Source organism: Strix uralensis, chromosome 16, assembly GCF_047716275.1.
Source record: "Strix uralensis isolate ZFMK-TIS-50842 chromosome 16, bStrUra1, whole genome shotgun sequence".
NCBI lineage: Eukaryota > Metazoa > Chordata > Aves > Strigiformes > Strigidae > Strix > Strix uralensis.
The window spans coordinates 7,498,404-7,515,614 of record NC_133987.1 but is presented as its reverse complement, the minus strand read 5'-3'; the positions used below and the strand labels follow the sequence as shown (position 1 = coordinate 7,515,614).

Below are 17,211 nucleotides of genomic sequence, written 5' to 3'. Positions count from 1 at the left end.
TGGGCAGCAAAGAATGGACATGTCCTTATTTTTCCTGATTTTGTCTTTTTTTTTTTTTTTGAACGGCTGGAAAGCAACCCCTTCTAGCTGATTATTTTGGCCCACAAAACGCCCTGCGTCTTTCATCTGCTTTCATCTAGGCACTTCCATGGGGTTACGGGTGCAGAGCCCCCGGGGACCAGGCAGGGCACTGGGTCTGGGACAAAGAGCATTGTCCCCGCCACCGAGGTTAATAACTGCTACACAAAAGGTCTTTTAAGCTTTCCCAATAAAATTCATTCTCCTGCTCTATGAACCGGCCTCCATCCCACCTCTGTGGGGTCCTTGGGGGGAGTTGGAGGAAGGGGCAGGTTTTCGTCTTAGCTTCTGATAATGTAAAAAACACACCAGAAAACAAGCTTGAGCAGGAAGAGAGGGACAAAGTCCCAGCCCAGACCCAGGACTGCCTGGCCTTACGTGCTTTCCTGTCTGCTTTCTTCCTTCATTTCTTTGACCCTTGCATATGCCCAACACCCAACCTGCTTGAAACGGGGCGCTTCAAGCATTTCCATCCCTTATTGCCCTCTGGATGCAATTAAATTAGGCTAACAGGATAAACTAATAAAGCACCAAGCAAGCACCACGACAGGTACCACGACCGCTCCCGGTGGCTGTGAGACACAGGGACATGTCTGATCCCCAATGATGCTCCACCACTATCCCTTGCTTCCCAGGTTGTGGGGCTGAGCAAGCCCCCTCGGGGCAGCATCTCATGGGAAAACTCCCCACCCCCCAGCATGATCCTCCGAGCCCCTCTCTTAGGGCTTTGTTTTCCCTGGTGCCGCTGCTTTTTTTTAAATACTGCCTAATACAATTTTAATGAGGCCGGGGCGCCTGCCAACTGTCAGGAGAGCTGCTGGAGAACCTCTGCTGAGCTGCCTGGTGGCATATGGCAACAAGGCTGGGGCAGCCGGGCACCCTGGGGTGTCCCCCGTGGCCCCCAGCAGCGGCAAGGGACACAATGGGGACCCTGGGGAGGTGCGGCTTCTGGCCAGGGGGTTTGGTCTGTGCCTGGGGCTTGTTCCCGGCCCTGGTCCAGCAGTCCCCGATCGCTGGGTGGTTTTGGCAAAGCCCTTTATCCCACTGGAGCACAGCTCACTGGGTTGCACAAGGTCACTCCATCCTGCACAAAGGGCTCCCGTTGTCACCAAGCCCTGCCCTGTGCAGGGATGAAGGTGGCTGGAGAGATGGTGGCCATCCAGCAATGCAATCCCCAATTTCTGCCAAGCCCCACCACAGGGCGAAGGGGGATAGACGTGCTGGGGGAGCTTCCCAGGCGTGCCCTGGGCATCTCGCAGCCACTGCCACCACCACAAAGGACACTGACACCCCCAGGATATCTGTCTGCGTGTGCCAGCGACGCCAGGCCGGGGTTCACAGCACACAGGGGTCCCGGGGGAAGCAGGCAGCAAACAGCCCCCTTGCAGCGAGCCCCCAAAATCGCTGCACCAAGAACAAGGAGGGCTCAGGCCAGGCTGGCAGCTGAGCCTGAGGACAGCCGTGCTCTGAGCGGATGACCTGGTGGCACTGGCTCCAGACACCCCGTGACACAGCCATGCCCGAAGGGGCTGTGTGTGCTGGAGGAGAGGAGAGGGATGGACACACAGCCCAGAGCATCCCCCAGTTGCTGCCTCGGGCTGGTGCCTCTGGTCCATGCTGTCCTTTTACCCGGGGACATCTCCCACTGCCCTGGGATGACTCTGCTGCCTTCCCGGGGGACACAGGGATGAAACAACTCATTGCACCCCCATAATGCTTCACCAGACATTGCTGTACACTGCGCTTGCCATCTCGGCCCCCAGCCAAGCCCCTCGTGCCTGCCATTTGCCCCGTGCTGGCGTGCCCGGCGATCCACCCTCCCTGCAGCGGCCCCAGCCACCAGCTCCCTGTTCAAGCCTGATTTCACGAGCACGACTAAAAACCCCAGGACCGCTCACAGACGAAGCCGAGCTGCACAAAAAGCATCCAGGCAAGCATGAAAATCCGAGGGCGTTTCTGTGGCTGAGGCGGGCAAGACAAGGGTTACTCCATGACTGGGGCTCCTTTTCTCTTTGCTTTTCTTTTTTGGAGGTTTATTTGAAGTCCCAGCGGGTGAGTCACGCAGCCCCTCCGGAGGGGACACGGCCTCGCTCCGGAAAGCCCTTGTCATGGATGCCATGCGCCGGGGATTGGGTCTGCTGTGGGAGCAGCGGTGGGAGGGCTGCGGGGGGGTGACCTCAGAAGCGTTTAGTCACGGCGGCTTGCAAAGACGATGGGAAATGCAATATATAGAGGGATACCCAGCGCCTTTCTTACTGCTCCAGCGCACCCGGCATGCACGGATGTACTCAGGAGACAGGTTTTGGCCACAGCATCCCCAGGCTGTGGGGCACTGGTCACCCTTTGCCACCACAGTGACATGCGGGGATGTCTCAGACTGCATTCGGGGCTCTCCCAGCCTTCCCCCCCAAGCCAAGGGTGCAGGCAGGGTGGGTGCAGGCAGGCTGCCCGCTCAGCGAGGGCAGGCCTTGCTGAGCCAGGCAGTGCCAGCCATCCGCTGCTGGGCGGTGGGGAGAAAACAGGGTGGGTGTTTTTTTTTTTTCCCCTGCATAATTGCTATTTTTTTTTTTTTTTGTCGAGCTGAAAAGCAGTTTCTTTCTCAGCCTCACCACCATCTGCCTGCTGCGGCAGGAGAAGGCAGATCCCGGCAGCTGTGGGCCCAGGCAGCTGCTCGGCCTCGTGGCCGGGTCCTAACGCTCGGGGTGCTTTTAGCAAGAGGAGCAAAAGGAGTTTGTGAGACAAATGTGGATTTGCCTCACTGGAGCTGGGGGAGATTTGTTTCCAACCCAGCTGAGGGCCTGCGGGGTTGGTTCTGGTTGCAAGTGGTCTGTCTGTCCGTCTGCCCGGATTTGCAGGGCTGTGTGAAGCACCAGCACAGAGCAGGTCTGGCTGAGGCGTCCAGGAGAACAAATCCCATCCAGGCCTGGCAGGTTTGCCCCGGGGTGGTTGTGCCAGCGACCCCCAGGGCAGGGGTGGGTGGTTGTGGTGCAGCCGGAGGTGGAGTGGTAGCTCTAACCAGTATGGCCAGTGCAGAACCAGTGGAGCCTGGAGGGCCTGGGGAGATGGGGGCTGGATTCAGCCCTGCCCCGGGACAGGGGGATAAGTCTTTGTAGAAAGTCTTTGTGCCAGCCAGATCTGAGTGCACCCTGTCACACCCGCACCCATGCTCCAGCCCTTCCCTTGTCCCACTTCAGCTGGGGCCGGCGGTTCAGCTCCCTGATCCGGCTGAAAACTATCCCCTGGGTCCCTCCCATCCCTCTTCCTCCAATTTTCCATTTCTGCACATTTCCCCAGCGAACAGCTCCATTTCCCCCAGCCGGCTTCCCCCTGCAAGCGTGCAAGCAGCCGGGGGGGCTTCAAATCTGCCACGCTCCTCTTTTTCTGTGTTTGACTCCACATTGTAGACATGAGACGTGTCCTTGTCCCCAGGGAGCAGTGGGCAGCACCCTTGGGTGGTTCTCCCTGTGCTGCGGCCAGGCCGCTGTGCTCCCCGTCCCGGGGTCAGCCCTGCCATACGTGCCACCGGGGCACAGCCTCACGCACAGCAACGCTGCTCGCCCCCACCCTGAGAAACGGCCTCGAAATACCCCCCTTGCACAGGAATGCCCATGTTTTCCTTCTGGATTTGCTGGGGCAATGCGGATTCCCCAGGGCCTAGATGCTCCCCAGCCTCGCTGGTGCCTGGCACGGGGCGCTGGGATGGCACAGAGATGGCGGGGGGGGGGGGCATGGCATCTTTCACCCTTCTCTTCTGTCCTGCAGCCCTGCAACATGCCTGGGAGGGGCAGAGGGGTGCGGGGGGGGGTGTTTCTGGTAATGTAGGAGTCCTCTTGCAATGGGATGGGGTCTTGCAATGCAGAGGGGATTCTTGCAATGCAGGAGGGGAACTGTTAGTTCAAGGGGGGTGGTCATAACGTGGGGGCGTACTGAAATGCGTAGGGGGTCTTGCAATGCGGGTGTGGGTCTTGAAATGCAGGGGGTGTTCTTGCAGTGTGTGGGGGTCCTGCAATTCAACAGAGCTCTTCCTATGCGAGGAGGGGTCTTGTTATACAGGGGGAGTCTTGCAATGTGTGTGTGGGGGTCCTGCAATTCAAGGGGGCTGTTGCAGTGCAAGGAAGGGTCTTGCCATGCCAATGTGTCTTGAGATGTATGGGGGGGAGGCTGCAATTCAAGGAGGCTTTTTCTATGCCTGGAGGGGTCTTGCCATGTAATGGGGATTTGCAGTGTGTGTGTGGGTCCTGCAATTCAAGGGGGGGGGTCTTTCAATGCAGGGAAGGGTCTTGCAATGTGGGGGGTGGTCCTGTAATTCAGGGGGGCTCTTGCCATGCAGTGGGGACTTGCGATGTGCGTGTGTGGGGGTCCTGCAATTCAAGGGGGCTCCTGCAGTGCAGGGAGGGGTCTTGCCATGGAGTGGGGATTGTGCAATATGGGGGGGGGGGGTCCTGCAATTCAAGGGGGCTCTTGCAGTGCAGGGAAGAGTCTTGCATTGCAGTAGGGTCTTGCAGTGGGGGGGGGGGGGTGTGTTTCTGCAATTCAAGGGGACTCTTGCAGTGCAGGGAAGGGTCTTGCATTGCAATAGGGTCGTGGGGACTTGCAATGTGTGTGTGGGGGTCCTGAAATTCAAGGGGGCTCCTGCAATGCACGGAGGGGTCCTGCAATATGGGGGGATCCTGAAATTCAAGGGGTCTCCTGCTACACCAGGAGGGGCCCTGCAGCGATGCGGGGGGGTGGGTCGGGGGTGCAGCGGCGGAGGTCGGAGGGGCCGGAGGGGCGGGCGGGGGGTCGCGGCGGGGGGCGGCCCCGGCGGGCGGGCTGGGGGGCGGGCGGGGGGGGGGGGGGGGGCGGTGCCGCGGCGTCGCCGCTATAAAAGCGGCGTCGGGGCGGTCGCGGCGGCAGCGTCGGTCGGTGGCGGCAGCGGTGGCAGGATGACGGCGAACGGGACGGCGGAGCCGGTGCAGATCCAGTTCGGGCTCATCAACTGCAGCAACAAGTACCTGACGGCGGAGGCTTTCGGCTTCAAGGTCAACGCCTCGGCCGCCAGCATGAAGAAAAAGCAGATCTGGACGCTGGAGCAGGACGGGGAGGACTCCAGCGCCGTGCTGCTCAAAAGCCACCTGGGCCGCTACCTGGCAGCCGACAAGGACGGCCGGGTGAGCTGCGACAGCGAAGAGCCGGGTCCCGACTGTCGCTTCTTGGTGGTGGCCCACGGCGACGGGCGCTGGTCGCTGCAGTCCGAGCCCCACCGCCGCTTCTTCGGCGGCACCGAGGACCGTCTCTCCTGCTTCGCCCCCGCCGTCTCGGCGACCGAGAAATGGAGCGTCCACCTGGCCATGCACCCCCAGGCCAACCTCTACAGCCTGGCCCGCAAGCGTTACGCCCACCTGGGCCCTCGCCGCGACGAGCTGGCCGTGGACCGCGACGTGCCGTGGGGCGTCGACGCCCTCATCACCCTCCTCTTCGTGGAGCAGCGGTACAGCCTGCAGAGCTGCGACCACCGCCTGCTCCGCTGCGACGGCCGCCTGGTCCCCGCCGCCGAGCCCGGCACCGCCTTCACCCTCGAGTTTCGCTGCGGGAAGGTGGCCTTTCGCGACGGGGAGGGTCGCTACCTCGCCCCCTCGGGACCCAGCGGCACCCTCAAGGCGGGCAAGAGTGCCAAGGTGGGCAAGGATGAGCTCTTCGCCCTCGAGCAGAGCTGCCCGCAGGTCGTGCTGCGAGCCGGCAACGACAGGAATGTCTCCACCCGGCAAGGTACGAGGGGATGGGACACACACACACCTGCACACACACCCCCCCTTGGCCGCCCCTAAGTCCCTGGGGTGTCACCGCCCCGGGGTGCGCCCCTGCATCCCTCTGGCATCATCATCGCTGGGGCATCACCGCGCCGCGGTGTCCCCCCCTGCATCCCTCTGGCATCTCCTCCTCCGCATCCCCTGCATCACCCCAAAATCGCCACCTCGGAGTGGCACCCCCCTCCCCTGCAGCACTGCCCCCGCCGGCAGCCCCCCACGTCCCTCCTCCCCTCCCTTCCTGCATCAGCAACCCCACGGGGTGCCCCCCCGCATCCCTCTGCCATCACTTCTTTAGGGTGTCTCCCCCCCCCCCCCACTTGAACCTCTTCTCACACGCTCCCCCCGAAGTCACCATCACCCCCCTGCACCTCTCCGGCATGGCTGCCCGCGGTCCCTCCCCCAATCCCCCCATCATCCCCCCCCCCGCACCCCTCCCACATCCCTCTCCCTTCCCCCTCCCGCATCGCCTGCCTGGGAACCCCCATCCCTCCAGCACCCCCATCCCTGTAGCATTGCCTCCGCAGGGTGCCCTGGGTGGGGGAGGAATGGTGAGGGGCCTGCATTGGGGTGCAGGGATGGACGGGGGGGGGGGTGCTGTGGAGGGGGTGGATGGGATCTTCCCTTGCCGTCCTTAGCCCTCCTACCTGCGGAGCTCATTGTTCACCCAACAAAGCCTCCAACGAACTCCCCCTTCCCCCAGCATCGCCTGCGCCCTGCAGAGTGGGGCCCTGGGGGGCTGCACTCCCCCCCTCCCCATGGGGCTGCAGCTTTCCCCCCCCCATGGGGCTACGCTCCCCGGTGGGTGGGGGAGTGGGTGCCACCCCCCTCCCCAGCCTCAGCAGCGTTACAAAAATGGCTTCTCCAAAATGACCGCGTCGAGCCGTGACCTGCACCCCCCCACACAAAGGCAGCCGTCCCTCCGTGCCCGCTGCACCCCCTATCCCCATCCCCTCCGCTCGCCCAGAGGCCCCCGCACCGCCTGCCTCGAGCCTCGCGGCCACATGGCACAAGTCCCCCGGCACATGGCCACCCCCTCGCCTTCAAGCACCTAGCGTGCATCCCACACCCCCCACCTCAGCTTGAGGGGTGACTGGGGGGTCCCTGCTCCGCAGAGAGGGCGATGCTGGAGGTGCACAGCTGCGTGCCACGGCCGGGCCAGCGTGGGGGCCCTGGGGCACATCGCCGGCGTGCCAAGTCAGGCCGGCACACGCCAGGCGCGGGATGGGTGCGAGCATGTCTCGCTGCAGCAAAGCCTGGAGGAACAAGTACCGGGGAATTTTTTTTTTTTATGTGTGTATATATAATATTTCAAGGTTGCAGCTGAACCCCCCCATCCATGCCTGGGCAGCTCCTTGCAGGGAGCTCATTGCCCTTCTTTCCGAGAGCAACATTCTGCCCTGCAAAGCAGCCCCTTAAAAAAAAAAATGCCTGCAAAGATGGGTAGTGGGGACTATTTGCCTAGGCGCAGGGTTTTGGGGAGGAGGAGGAGGAGGAGGCTGGTGATGGCGGGAGGCTGCCGCAGCGCCATGGGGGAAGGGCTGCTGCAGCCCTTTGTCACCGGAGATGGGAAAACCAGATGTGGGGGGAGATGTGCGGGCTGGGGCGGCGGCGGTGGGGTCCCCACGGGTGGGAGCGCGCTGCTGGCGGACCCGACAGCTTTGTGTGATTCGGCATGGATGGGGTGGGAAGAGACGGGGGGGGGGCACAAATCTCCCCAGCAACAGGGGGCTCTGGGCTGTGCCCGGCCCCTTTCCAAGCAAAACACAACGGGGAGGGGTACGCCGGGGCTGCACATCCTCGCTTAAGTCCGTTTTGGCCGGAGAAGCTGTTTCCACCCGGTTTATCCTGCCCCGGCAGCAGCGAGAGGTTGGGAGCTGCCACTCTCCGGGGCTCACCCTCCCTTCTCCCGTCGGGAAAGCGCCTTGTCCCAAGGTTGTCGAGAAGGCAACAGCCGTTGGAGGAAGCGGTTGCAGACAGCCCTTTCCCCTGGTCGAGCTGATAAGATGCGCCGGAGGACACCGGGGATGGGGGATGCGGGATGTGGGCAGGGAGCGGCTGCGGCTCGGCGCAGGCTCGTGGGAAAACGCAGCTCGTGTCGGCATGGAGTCGTAGCGGGAGTGGGGATGGCAGCGGCTGTTCCCCTCCTGCGCCATGGGAGGAGCAGGGATGGGGCCACCGGGCTTTTGTGGCTCCCCTGGTTGGGAGCTGGAGCTGGTCCAGCCTTGGGACAGCGCTGTCCCACGAGTGCCGCGTCAGCTCCTGGCTTGGAGCCTCCTCCGTGTCCCCGGGATGGCCGGTGTCGCCATCCCCTGCACGCTGGGGACCACGATGCCAACAATCCCGGGGGGAGCATGAGGTGGGTGCCAGCCCTGCCTCCGTGCCCAGTGCTGGGGGTGGCCCTGGCACCTCGTCCCTGCCCAGGAAGCCCCGGGCTCCGTGAGACCCCCCATCTCCCCATCACACCTTCAAACAGAGCCGAGCCGGGGTGCTGCCAGCAGAACGCAGCCTCCTCCCCGGCTCAATGGCTCCTTTCTAGCCCCGGCTGCGGCAACAAAAGGCCCTTTGTGGGCTCGAGGGTCCCCGGGGGCAGAGCGCTGGCGTCCTCCCCGCTCCGCTGGGCCCCTGCCAGCCCCCCGCCCGGCGGAGGTGTGCCGCCTGCCTTCCCCCACCCGCATGGGGGGAGAGGATGGGCTGGCTCGGGAGCGAGGCATTTCGGGAAATGGGGGTCCGGGGAGGGGGGCGAGCGAGCCGTGTGGCAACGGGAGCGCGCCTGGGCATGCCGGGTTGGTGATGGGGAGCTCTGCTCCGGGGCCAGGACCCCTCCCGGCTTGGGGGGGGATCAGTGCCAGCCGCAGCTGTGGCCAAATCCCCCCCAGCCCGGTTCATCTCGGTGCCACAGTGAGGTGGGGAGCTGCGGCTCCGGGGTGGGGGGTGTGGCTGGGGGCACATGGCTCAGCCACAGGTTTTCATCTGGAGATGCCAAATGGCATGTTGACACTTGGCGATACCACGAAGCCACAGGAAATCCACAGGGATGGAGGGGTGGGTCTTCCAGGAAATCCATAGCCCTGCCTATGACCCCCTTGCAGAGCTGCACCCCCAGCAGAGGAGCTACATGGTCCCCAGGTGCTCCAGGCTTTGCTTTTAGACAAAAACATGCTTGGATTAGTGTTACGGGTACAACATAAGCCCATCGGAAGGGCAGGGAGGGGATGAGTCTTGGGGCACGTGCATGGCTGCAGTGTGGGGTGGAGGGTGCGAGAGCCCTGCAGGGAGACCTGACCTGACCTGTGCAGGCAGAGCTGGGTGCAGCACCCCAAAATCCTGCCCTGCTGCCCATGAGGGCTTGGGGCTTCTGCAGGGTGCTGCCAGTGTGTTACCCTGGAGGGAGGCAGGCTCGGGTTTTTTTCAGGCAGAACCATGGGTTTTTTTGAAAGGGAGCCTCTTGGCCTCTGGGGAGTTGGGAGGATGGGAAAGGTGCACCCTCCCTTCTGCTCCTGGTACTGGCCAGCGCTGGCAGCTGCCTGCAGCTCCCAGCCATAGAAGCAGCGAGCAGAGCCCGTGTGCAGGCAGCTTCTGCCTGAGGTGTGGGACTGTCGCCTGTGGGTCCAGGCGTGGGGGCTGCTCCAACTGGCTTGTCCCACGGTTGACCGTAGTCCTCCAGGCTCTCAGCCTCCTTTCCATGGAGCACGTCCCACTGAGTCTCACCAGCATCCCCAGATGGCTCGTAGGACACCCTCTGCATGAACTTAAGATAGAGGGAAAGTCTTCTACATGCCATAAATGCCCCCCACGCTGGGTCTGCGGCCCCTCGTGGCATGGAGGTTGGCACAGCCACAGCAAACTGCTGCTTCTTTAGATGAAGAAGCTTGTCTCTTTGGGAGGTGCAGAAAGCGTGTGCGTGCTTGGGGATGGCCACGGGCCTCCGTGTGCATCCGCTGGCGAGGGCTGGGGCATTGATCCTTCAAATCCAAAGGGTTGGCGCCGGCTGGATGTCGGGTACTCTCTCAATCGCGGCAGCTGGAAACCTCGTCAACCGAGGGCTTGAGAAGCTCTTTTCTGCGCCAGCGTTGGCTCTCCTCCCCATCACCTTTCCCTGGCTCCTCTTGGGGGACCTTGAGCCCAGGGGCTTTGTTTGGGGGGGCTCTGTGTTAAGAAGCTCTGGGGGGCCACAGGCCTCATCCTCCCAGCTCCCACCTCTGCATCCTCCCCAAGACCCCCGTAGCAAAGTCGTGTTGCAGATGGAGCCGGAGGCCATCCCACGCGGGGAGTTTTTGGGGAGCACAGGCATTGCCTCCGCCCTCCTCCTCCCGAAGCACCGCCCTGCTGCGGTGTGCTCGCCCCCCTCCCGCCTCCAGCTGTAATTAGCAGCTTCATCAAGGTCAGGCAGAGTCGTGCAGGCTCCAGACTGTAAATTTACCAAGAGCAGTAATTAAAGCGTGATTGCAGCGGGAGTGGCTCGGCCGGGCGCTGCGGGAGATGCCGGCTCCCTGCCACAGCCCTGGGCTGCAAAAAGCAGGGGTGGTGGCAGGGGGTGGCTGGAGGGACAGCCTCTGTCCTCCGCCACAGGGCCACAGGGACATCTCTCTGGGACCCGACATGGTCCTCCCACCTCTCAGCCCATGCTTCCTCCAGTGTTTCTCCCATCGCACCCAGCTCTGACCCCCCAAACCTCCCGCTCCAGCTCAGTTACAGCCCTTCGAAGCCTCCTTCTGCCCCAGCCCTAGTTGCATTCCTTTCTGCTGAGTCGGTGTAACCCAACCCAGCGCTGCTTTCGGGGAGGGGGTGGTGGGAGACCCTCCTGCCGCTGGGCTCTGCGAGGCACAGGGGAAAGCCAAACCTCTGGCACAACGGCCAGAGTGTGGGCAATCGCATGGCAGCTGGGTTGGGGGGCTGGTGGGCTCGCTGTGCTCCGTGATGGGGGGCTCTGGGGGAGCAGGGATGGTGGTGGGAGGCTCCTGGCACTCGCTGTCCCATCTCCAGCCCATCTGATCCTGCTCTGCGGCACAAAGCATCCCCCCACCAGGCTCTCCCCATCACCTGCAGGTCAGGGAGCTCCTCACCTAAAAACATGGTGAGGCAGAAACACCGCTGCCTGCTTCCCCCCACGCATACCATGGCAGCAGCTCTTGCAGGTTTGGGGGTGCCAGCAGCCTTGGGTGGTGGGTTACATCCCCCAGCATCCCCTCCCGCAGCCCAGTCCCCCTCCGTGAGCCCCCTGGCCTGCCCCAGCGCTGCTTTCCCGGCGGGGGTACAAAATCAAAACCAAATGTTTCCACCAAGCGCCAGCTCAGCCCCCGGCAGCGCTGGGAGGTGGTGAGTGTGGGACAACCGTGTGAGCTGAGGACTTGGCCAGTGGGGCTGGGGTTGGTGGCTGTGCAGCACCCCTCTGGCCCCCGTTCTGCCCCATGTACTGCGGGGAGCAAAGCACTGGGGTGGCTGCGTGGCTGTCAGGAGCTGCAGAAGGTGCTGGAGGATGGCTGGGGGGGGAGAGGGGATGCTGTGAACAGGCAGCGGTGTGAAAGGACAGTTTGGGTGTGGGAGATAAGATTACAGCCAACAAAGCAAAGCCCTCAAAGCCTGATCCCTTTGGGAGAGGTGGGAGACTGATAGGCAAAGCAGAGGCTGCTCCCCGGGGGGCCATTGGCTTGGGGGTGCCTGCTTGGAGATGCAGATGGGGCAGTGGGAATAAGCTGTGTCTGCAGGATCTGGGGGAAGACAGCGCCATTTCCAAGGCCAATAGCTGGTGTGTGGAGGTGGATGGTCCCTCCTCAGGTGGGTCAGCACCCGCTGGGTGCAGCTGGTGGGATTTGCTGGTGGCTTTCCAGTGCAGAGCTGCAGTCCCTGAAGCTCTCCCAGCGACCGTGAATCGCAGTGCTTGAAATCCCAGCAGCCAAGAAACTGGGAGGCAATGCACCGCGGAGATGCGCGGGGCTGAACTCATTTGCCAGCCCCACGAGCAGGTTCTTGGCTCCAGGAAAAGACAGATTTAGGCAGGAAGGTTGCACGCATGCTTTGCATCCTTTCCAGGACCAGGTGTGTGGTTGGACTCAAGCCTATAGCACCCATGCAGCAGGGGAGGGACGCGGGTGCCTTCTGCTCTGAAAAACTCATCTGGTTCCACTAAACCACAGTCCATATCACCATCCCCTCCCGGGCTGCTCTCACTGGTTTCAGACCTGTGCCCCACTGGTGGTACTGGGGCCCGTCTCCACTCGTCCCAGCTGTAGGTAGGCAGGGAGGAGTGGGGCTGAGCACGCCGCCTCAGCTCCCGCCCCGAAACCCGCCTTGGCAGCTCGGCCACTTTGCTTTGGCTCCAGGCTACGGCTTGTGACTCGCATCCCAGAAGTATTTTTAGGCAGAAATCCACCAAGCAGGAGAGCTCTGGAGAGGATTTGGCCCTGCTAGCCCTGACTAAGCAGGTTTGCTTGGGCTCAGTGCCTGTGGGTGGATGCGCATGTGGCCTGGGGGGACCAGTGGTAGCCCCAGGCCTGTGGCTGGTGGCTGCATCTGCCTCCAAGGCTGCTGGGGTAAATGCTGTCTTTGGTGTGGGGACAGGTCATCCCGGCCGGCAGAGCTGGGGGACAGGCTGGTGCCGATGTTTTTTTGAGAGTCAGAGAAGGGCTTGGCTGCCCCAGGGCTTTCCCGAGCCTCCTTTCCCTGCAAACCTCGCTGCCCCAATGGGCTGTGACAATTTATGGATGAAAAATGGTGCCACAGTCCTTAAACATGCCACGAGCTGGGGATTCATAGGTGGTGTGGCGGCCTCTGCTAATGGATTGAATAACCTGGCTGTCACCTTCAGGGAAAAAACTACAGCCCTTTTCTGTGTGAAATATCTTAAGTTGGTCTTTGCTTGGTGCTTAATTGTGATGGAGCCGGAGAGTCCTGAGCTGAAGCTCATGGCTGCCTCAAGCTCAGTCCAGCCCTCATTTATGGCTTTAACGCTTGAGTAGCCAATGAAAACCTGGATTTGAACCCAAAATGCCAGAGGGGAGATGCATGCGAGGGATTCAGGAGTCACCAAAGCTCGCCCAGGGGAGCAGGGCCCCTCTCAGTTGGGTTTCTTGGGCTGCCCCAGCACCTGGAACTGCTGGAGGTGGTTGGGGTCGTCCCCCTCAGCGCCCCCCACCTCCATCTGCCTCTGCCCCGCAGGGATGGACCTCTCGGCCAACCAAGACGAGGAGGGTGACCAGGAGACCTACCAGCTGGAGATCAACAAGGACACCAAGAAATGCTCCTTCAGGACCTACACTGGGAAGTACTGGACCCTCACCTCCAACGGGGGCATCCAGTCCACTGCCTCCACAAAGTGAGTCCCCTGTCCCTGGCAGCTCGGGGCCATCCCTGGGCTTTGGGGACCCCCCTGCATCTCCCAGAGGAATCCAAGGGGGATTTTCCAGCCTAGGCGCTCGCCCCAAAACACTTTCCAGCAAAGGCAGCGAATTCCCTGGAGAGCCGGGGCTGGGTCAGGCCTTGCCACCCACGATGCTCGGGAAGTCCCTCGGGCCACGTAATCCTTCCCGGCCAGCTGGGGCTGTCGAAATGCTTTACCCTGCAGTTCAACCCTACGCTAGCTGAGAGCCGGGCGGAAACCCCAAAAGTGCATTTGGCTGCCTGCCTGCCTGCGGGGCGAGGGCTTCCCATCGGGGTGGCCACCGCGACGGGGCTCATCCCTCAAAACTGGATCAAATTGAGGCCTCCTGATCCAGCCGTGGCCCTTTCCGAGCCAGCGGGGTGGCACTGGCAGGGTCCCCATCCGTTGCATCCCGCTGACCACCCTCTCTGCCCCCGCAGGAACGCGAGCTGCTATTTCGACATCGAGTGGTGCGACAAGCGCATCACCCTGAAAGCTGCCAACGGCAAGTACGTGACGGCAAAGAAGAACGGGCAGCTGGCAGCCTCCATGGAGACAGCAGGTAAGGGACCCCCTTAGGGACCCCTGCCCCACGCTGGGGCAGCAGGGGACAAGCAAAGTGTCTTCCCCCTCCCCAGCCAGGCTCCTCTTCCAAGTGATGCTCAGGGATGCAGGCAATAAGTTTTCTTAATGATGGTTTCACGTGCTGTGAGATGAGGGGACAGATGGGGTAGGTGAGAAATGGGTGGGGGGCACAGCCCACCCTCCTCACTGCTGCCTGCCAGCTGTGGGGTCCAGGCTGTGCAACCCCCCCCCAGCCGCTCTCACAGCCCCTCTCCCCTCCCGTGCAGGCGAGACGGAGCATTTTGTGATGAAGCTGATCAACAGGCCCATCATCGTCCTCCGCGGCGAGCACGGCTTCATCGGGTGCCGGAAGGTGACCGGCACCCTGGACTCCAACCGCTCCTCCTACGATGTCTTCCAGCTGGAGTTCAACGATGGGGCCTACAACATCAAGGGTGAGTTCCTGAGGATGGGTGCGGGCCGGGGGGGTGATGGCCATTGGGGTCCCCATGGTGGCTCACAGGGCCACCTTGTCCCTCTCTCCCTCTGCCTGCAGATGCCACTGGGAAGTACTGGATGGTGGGGAGTGAGTCGTCCGTCACCAGCAGCAGCGACACCCCCGTGGACTTCTTTTTTGAGTTCTGCGACTATAACAAAGTGGCTATCAAAATCAATGGCAAATACCTGAAGGGTGACCATGCCGGGGTCCTCAAGGCATCCGCCGAAGCCATTGATGCCTCCACCCTCTGGGAATATTAATGCACTTTAGCGTACCTCCCATTGCCAACTTTTCTTTCCCCTCCTTCGTCCTTTTTTTCTTTTGGGTTTTGTTTCTCCTCTCTGTAAAAGGATTTTCAGACTGGCTTGCCCTTCCCTCCCGCCATAGAGTCAGGGTGTTATGTGGGAGGTGGGTCTCCATAAATCTCTGTAAGAACTGGAAAAGTGATGGGGCAGCCTGCCGATAGCTTTGTAGAGGGGTCTGTCTCTATCCCTCCTCCCTGCCCCACCCTCCTCCCCCCCCTCCCCTCCAGGTTTGCTGGGCTTGGAAACTGCCGTACCCCCCTCCTGGCCCCGAGCATCATCTTAGGTAGTTTATTTTCCTCTCCTTGATTGAAAAAAAAGGGAATAAGATCACCTCTGTGCTCGCTTCTGCCATATCAGCGCTGGCACTGCCTCAGTCTGTGCTGCCAGTGTCCCCTGGAGCACCCGTCCCATCCCACCCCGCTCCATGCAGGGGCAGAGTGATGGTGCTGGGCTCAGCCGTCTCCTCCCAGCTCCCCCCCAGCAGCTTCTCTCCGCTCCTGGCTTTCGGGGCAGGATTCATCCCCAGCTGAGCCGTAAGAGGTGACCTTACATATCACAGCATCCCCGGGGACAGGGCTGGCGTGTGCTGGCACGTGTCCCCGCAGAAGAGCCAGCAAGCCGACCCCCCCCCCATGTACCTGGAAATGATTTTTTAGGGTGATCCCGTCTGGAAAGCCTCAGCCTTTCATCTCACGGAGCCCCGCGCTCCTTGTGTCCCTCTGCCCCTCCTTGTGCTTCTGGCTGTGGAGGAGCATCGTAGACCCAGATGGTGGGTCCAGCCTGGCAGGCACCTGCCCCGAGGCTGGTCCTGCTGCTGTGCCTGGGAGGGGATGGTGTGGGGGGGGGGACGCAGAGCAAGCCCGTGCCAGGGTGGGGGCTTCATCCAGCCCATCTCCAGCACCGACGGGCTTTGATCCCCGCAGGAGCCCGGCTTGGCCGATGCAACCTCCCCTGGGCGGTGGCTGGAAGCATAAACTGCAGATTTTGGTTTACAGAATAGAAAATTTCCTTAGCAAACTTTGCACAGTGATATTTGCTCAGTACCTTTGTGTTTTGTTTTTTTTTTTTCTTTTTTCTTCTCTCATAAAATACTGGAACAGTGAAGCAAATCACTGAACACCTAATGCTGAATTAGGAAGCGCCCGTTCCTGCGGGCTCCCCCGAGGAGGGCAGCTCCTGGTCCTGCAGCCCCCGGGGCACCTGGGCTCGGCTCTCATGCCATCGCAACCCTACTGGAAAAAAAAAAAAGAAAAAGAAAAAAAAAAAAGACCAAAACAGTATTTTTGTTAGTCTCTATTTATATATGCTCTCCATGGCACTGTGTTACCAGCTGTTGTCTGTACTAGGTCTGCATTAGAGTATAACGCTGTTTGTAACGGGTGATGCTGACGTGTTCGTTAGGGTGTTGAAAGGCACTTTATCCTTTGGGGCCTTCCCAGGGCTGGTATTTGCTCCCTGCAAACACACCAAGGAGCCTTTTCCCCCTCCCAGGCCCTCGCTGGGGAGGGGCAGCGCTGGTGTCCCCCTCCCCACCCCACACCAAGGGTGCTCGCCGGTGCCAAAACAGGGCCGGTCCCTACTGCCGGAGGCAAGGCAGGGGCTTGTCAGCCTTAAAGCCATGTGGAGGGCAAACCCTCCGTGGGAGCTTGGTGCTAAACTCTCAGCTGGGAGAGCGAGCGACCCGTCCCCTGCCAGGGGGACAACTCCGGGCCGGGGTCCCTCGCCGGCACAGGGGATCCCGGCTGGGACTCTACCTCGGCTCTGCGCTCACATCCAGGGGCTGCCTGCGCTCGCACGGGCACCGCGCGCCCGCCCGGGGACCACGATGCCCCTCGAAGGACCGAGTGTCTTGATGAAGCCCTGTGTGACCCTGTGACTTGGCACACACTTTTCGCTGGCCTTCACCCCCCCCACCCGCCCCGTGTCGCCTCCTCCCAGTCCCCCGTCGCAGTTTGAACCATGTAACTCCCGCTCCAGCTTCTTCCGTGTGACACTAGGTCAACATCTCTCCTGTCTCCTCTTATCGGGTGTCGTGACTCTCTGAAAACATCTCACTCCGAAAATTTAAGTTTTGGGTTTGTTCGGTTTTTTCTTTTTTTTTTTTTTTATTATTATTTTTTTGTAAGTGCCATTTGTATAACTTAAAAAATAGCTTCAAATGGAGAAAGATGAATAAAAAATAAAACCTGCATTCGGATACAAGCAGTGGTGTGTGGTCTGTCAGGGCAACCACAGCTGGGGCTGCAACAGCCTTTTAGTGGGAGGCACGAGTCTGAGCGTGGAGCATTTGGGGTGGTGGAGCCTTTGGGGGCAAAATTGTTTCACAAAGCTTGTGAAGGTGGGAAGGGAATGGTGACCAACAGACTCGTCTCCACCAAGAAGGCTCAAAGCCAAAGCTGACTGGAGGCTGGGTCACCTCTCGAGATGCTCGGAGTGGCCCTAAGCCACCGAGCCCATGGGAATTGTTGAGGATGTGCATGGGTCAGGGAGCTGCACCAGCAAAACACCTCTCCTGCAAACCAGCTCCTCCTGCCCTTGCAGCCGGGAGCGAAGCCGTGCCCCTCTTCAGTCTGGCAGTGCTGTGAAGGAGTTGCTTTTTCTCCCCCTGGCTCAGATATT

General features: G+C 61.3%; 1 protein-coding gene across 1 annotated transcript; it reads left to right on the top strand.

Annotated features, from left to right (window-relative positions):
- Positions 1-4,973: 4,973 nt before the first annotated feature.
- On the top strand, positions 4,974-16,794 carry FSCN1 (fascin actin-bundling protein 1). Its single transcript, XM_074886095.1, has 5 exons — positions 4,974-5,826; positions 13,023-13,179; positions 13,665-13,786; positions 14,076-14,243; positions 14,345-16,794. The coding sequence occupies exons 1-5, from the start codon at positions 5,004-5,006 to the stop codon at positions 14,545-14,547; spliced, it is 1,473 nt and encodes a 490-aa protein (XP_074742196.1). The 5' UTR covers positions 4,974-5,003; the 3' UTR covers positions 14,548-16,794.
- The last annotated feature ends 417 nt before the right edge of the window (positions 16,795-17,211 follow it).

Bases quoted from the DNA above. Each gene is read 5' to 3' on its own strand.
- FSCN1 (XM_074886095.1), top strand. From the start codon at position 5,004: ATGACGGCGAACGGGACGGCGGAGCCGGTGCAGATCCAGTTCGGGCTC. The intron at 5,827-13,022 runs GTACGAGGGGAT...TCTGCCCCGCAG, and splicing joins GAATGTCTCCACCCGGCAAG to GGATGGACCTCTCGGCCAAC. The intron at 13,180-13,664 runs GTGAGTCCCCTG...CTGCCCCCGCAG, and splicing joins CAGTCCACTGCCTCCACAAA to GAACGCGAGCTGCTATTTCG.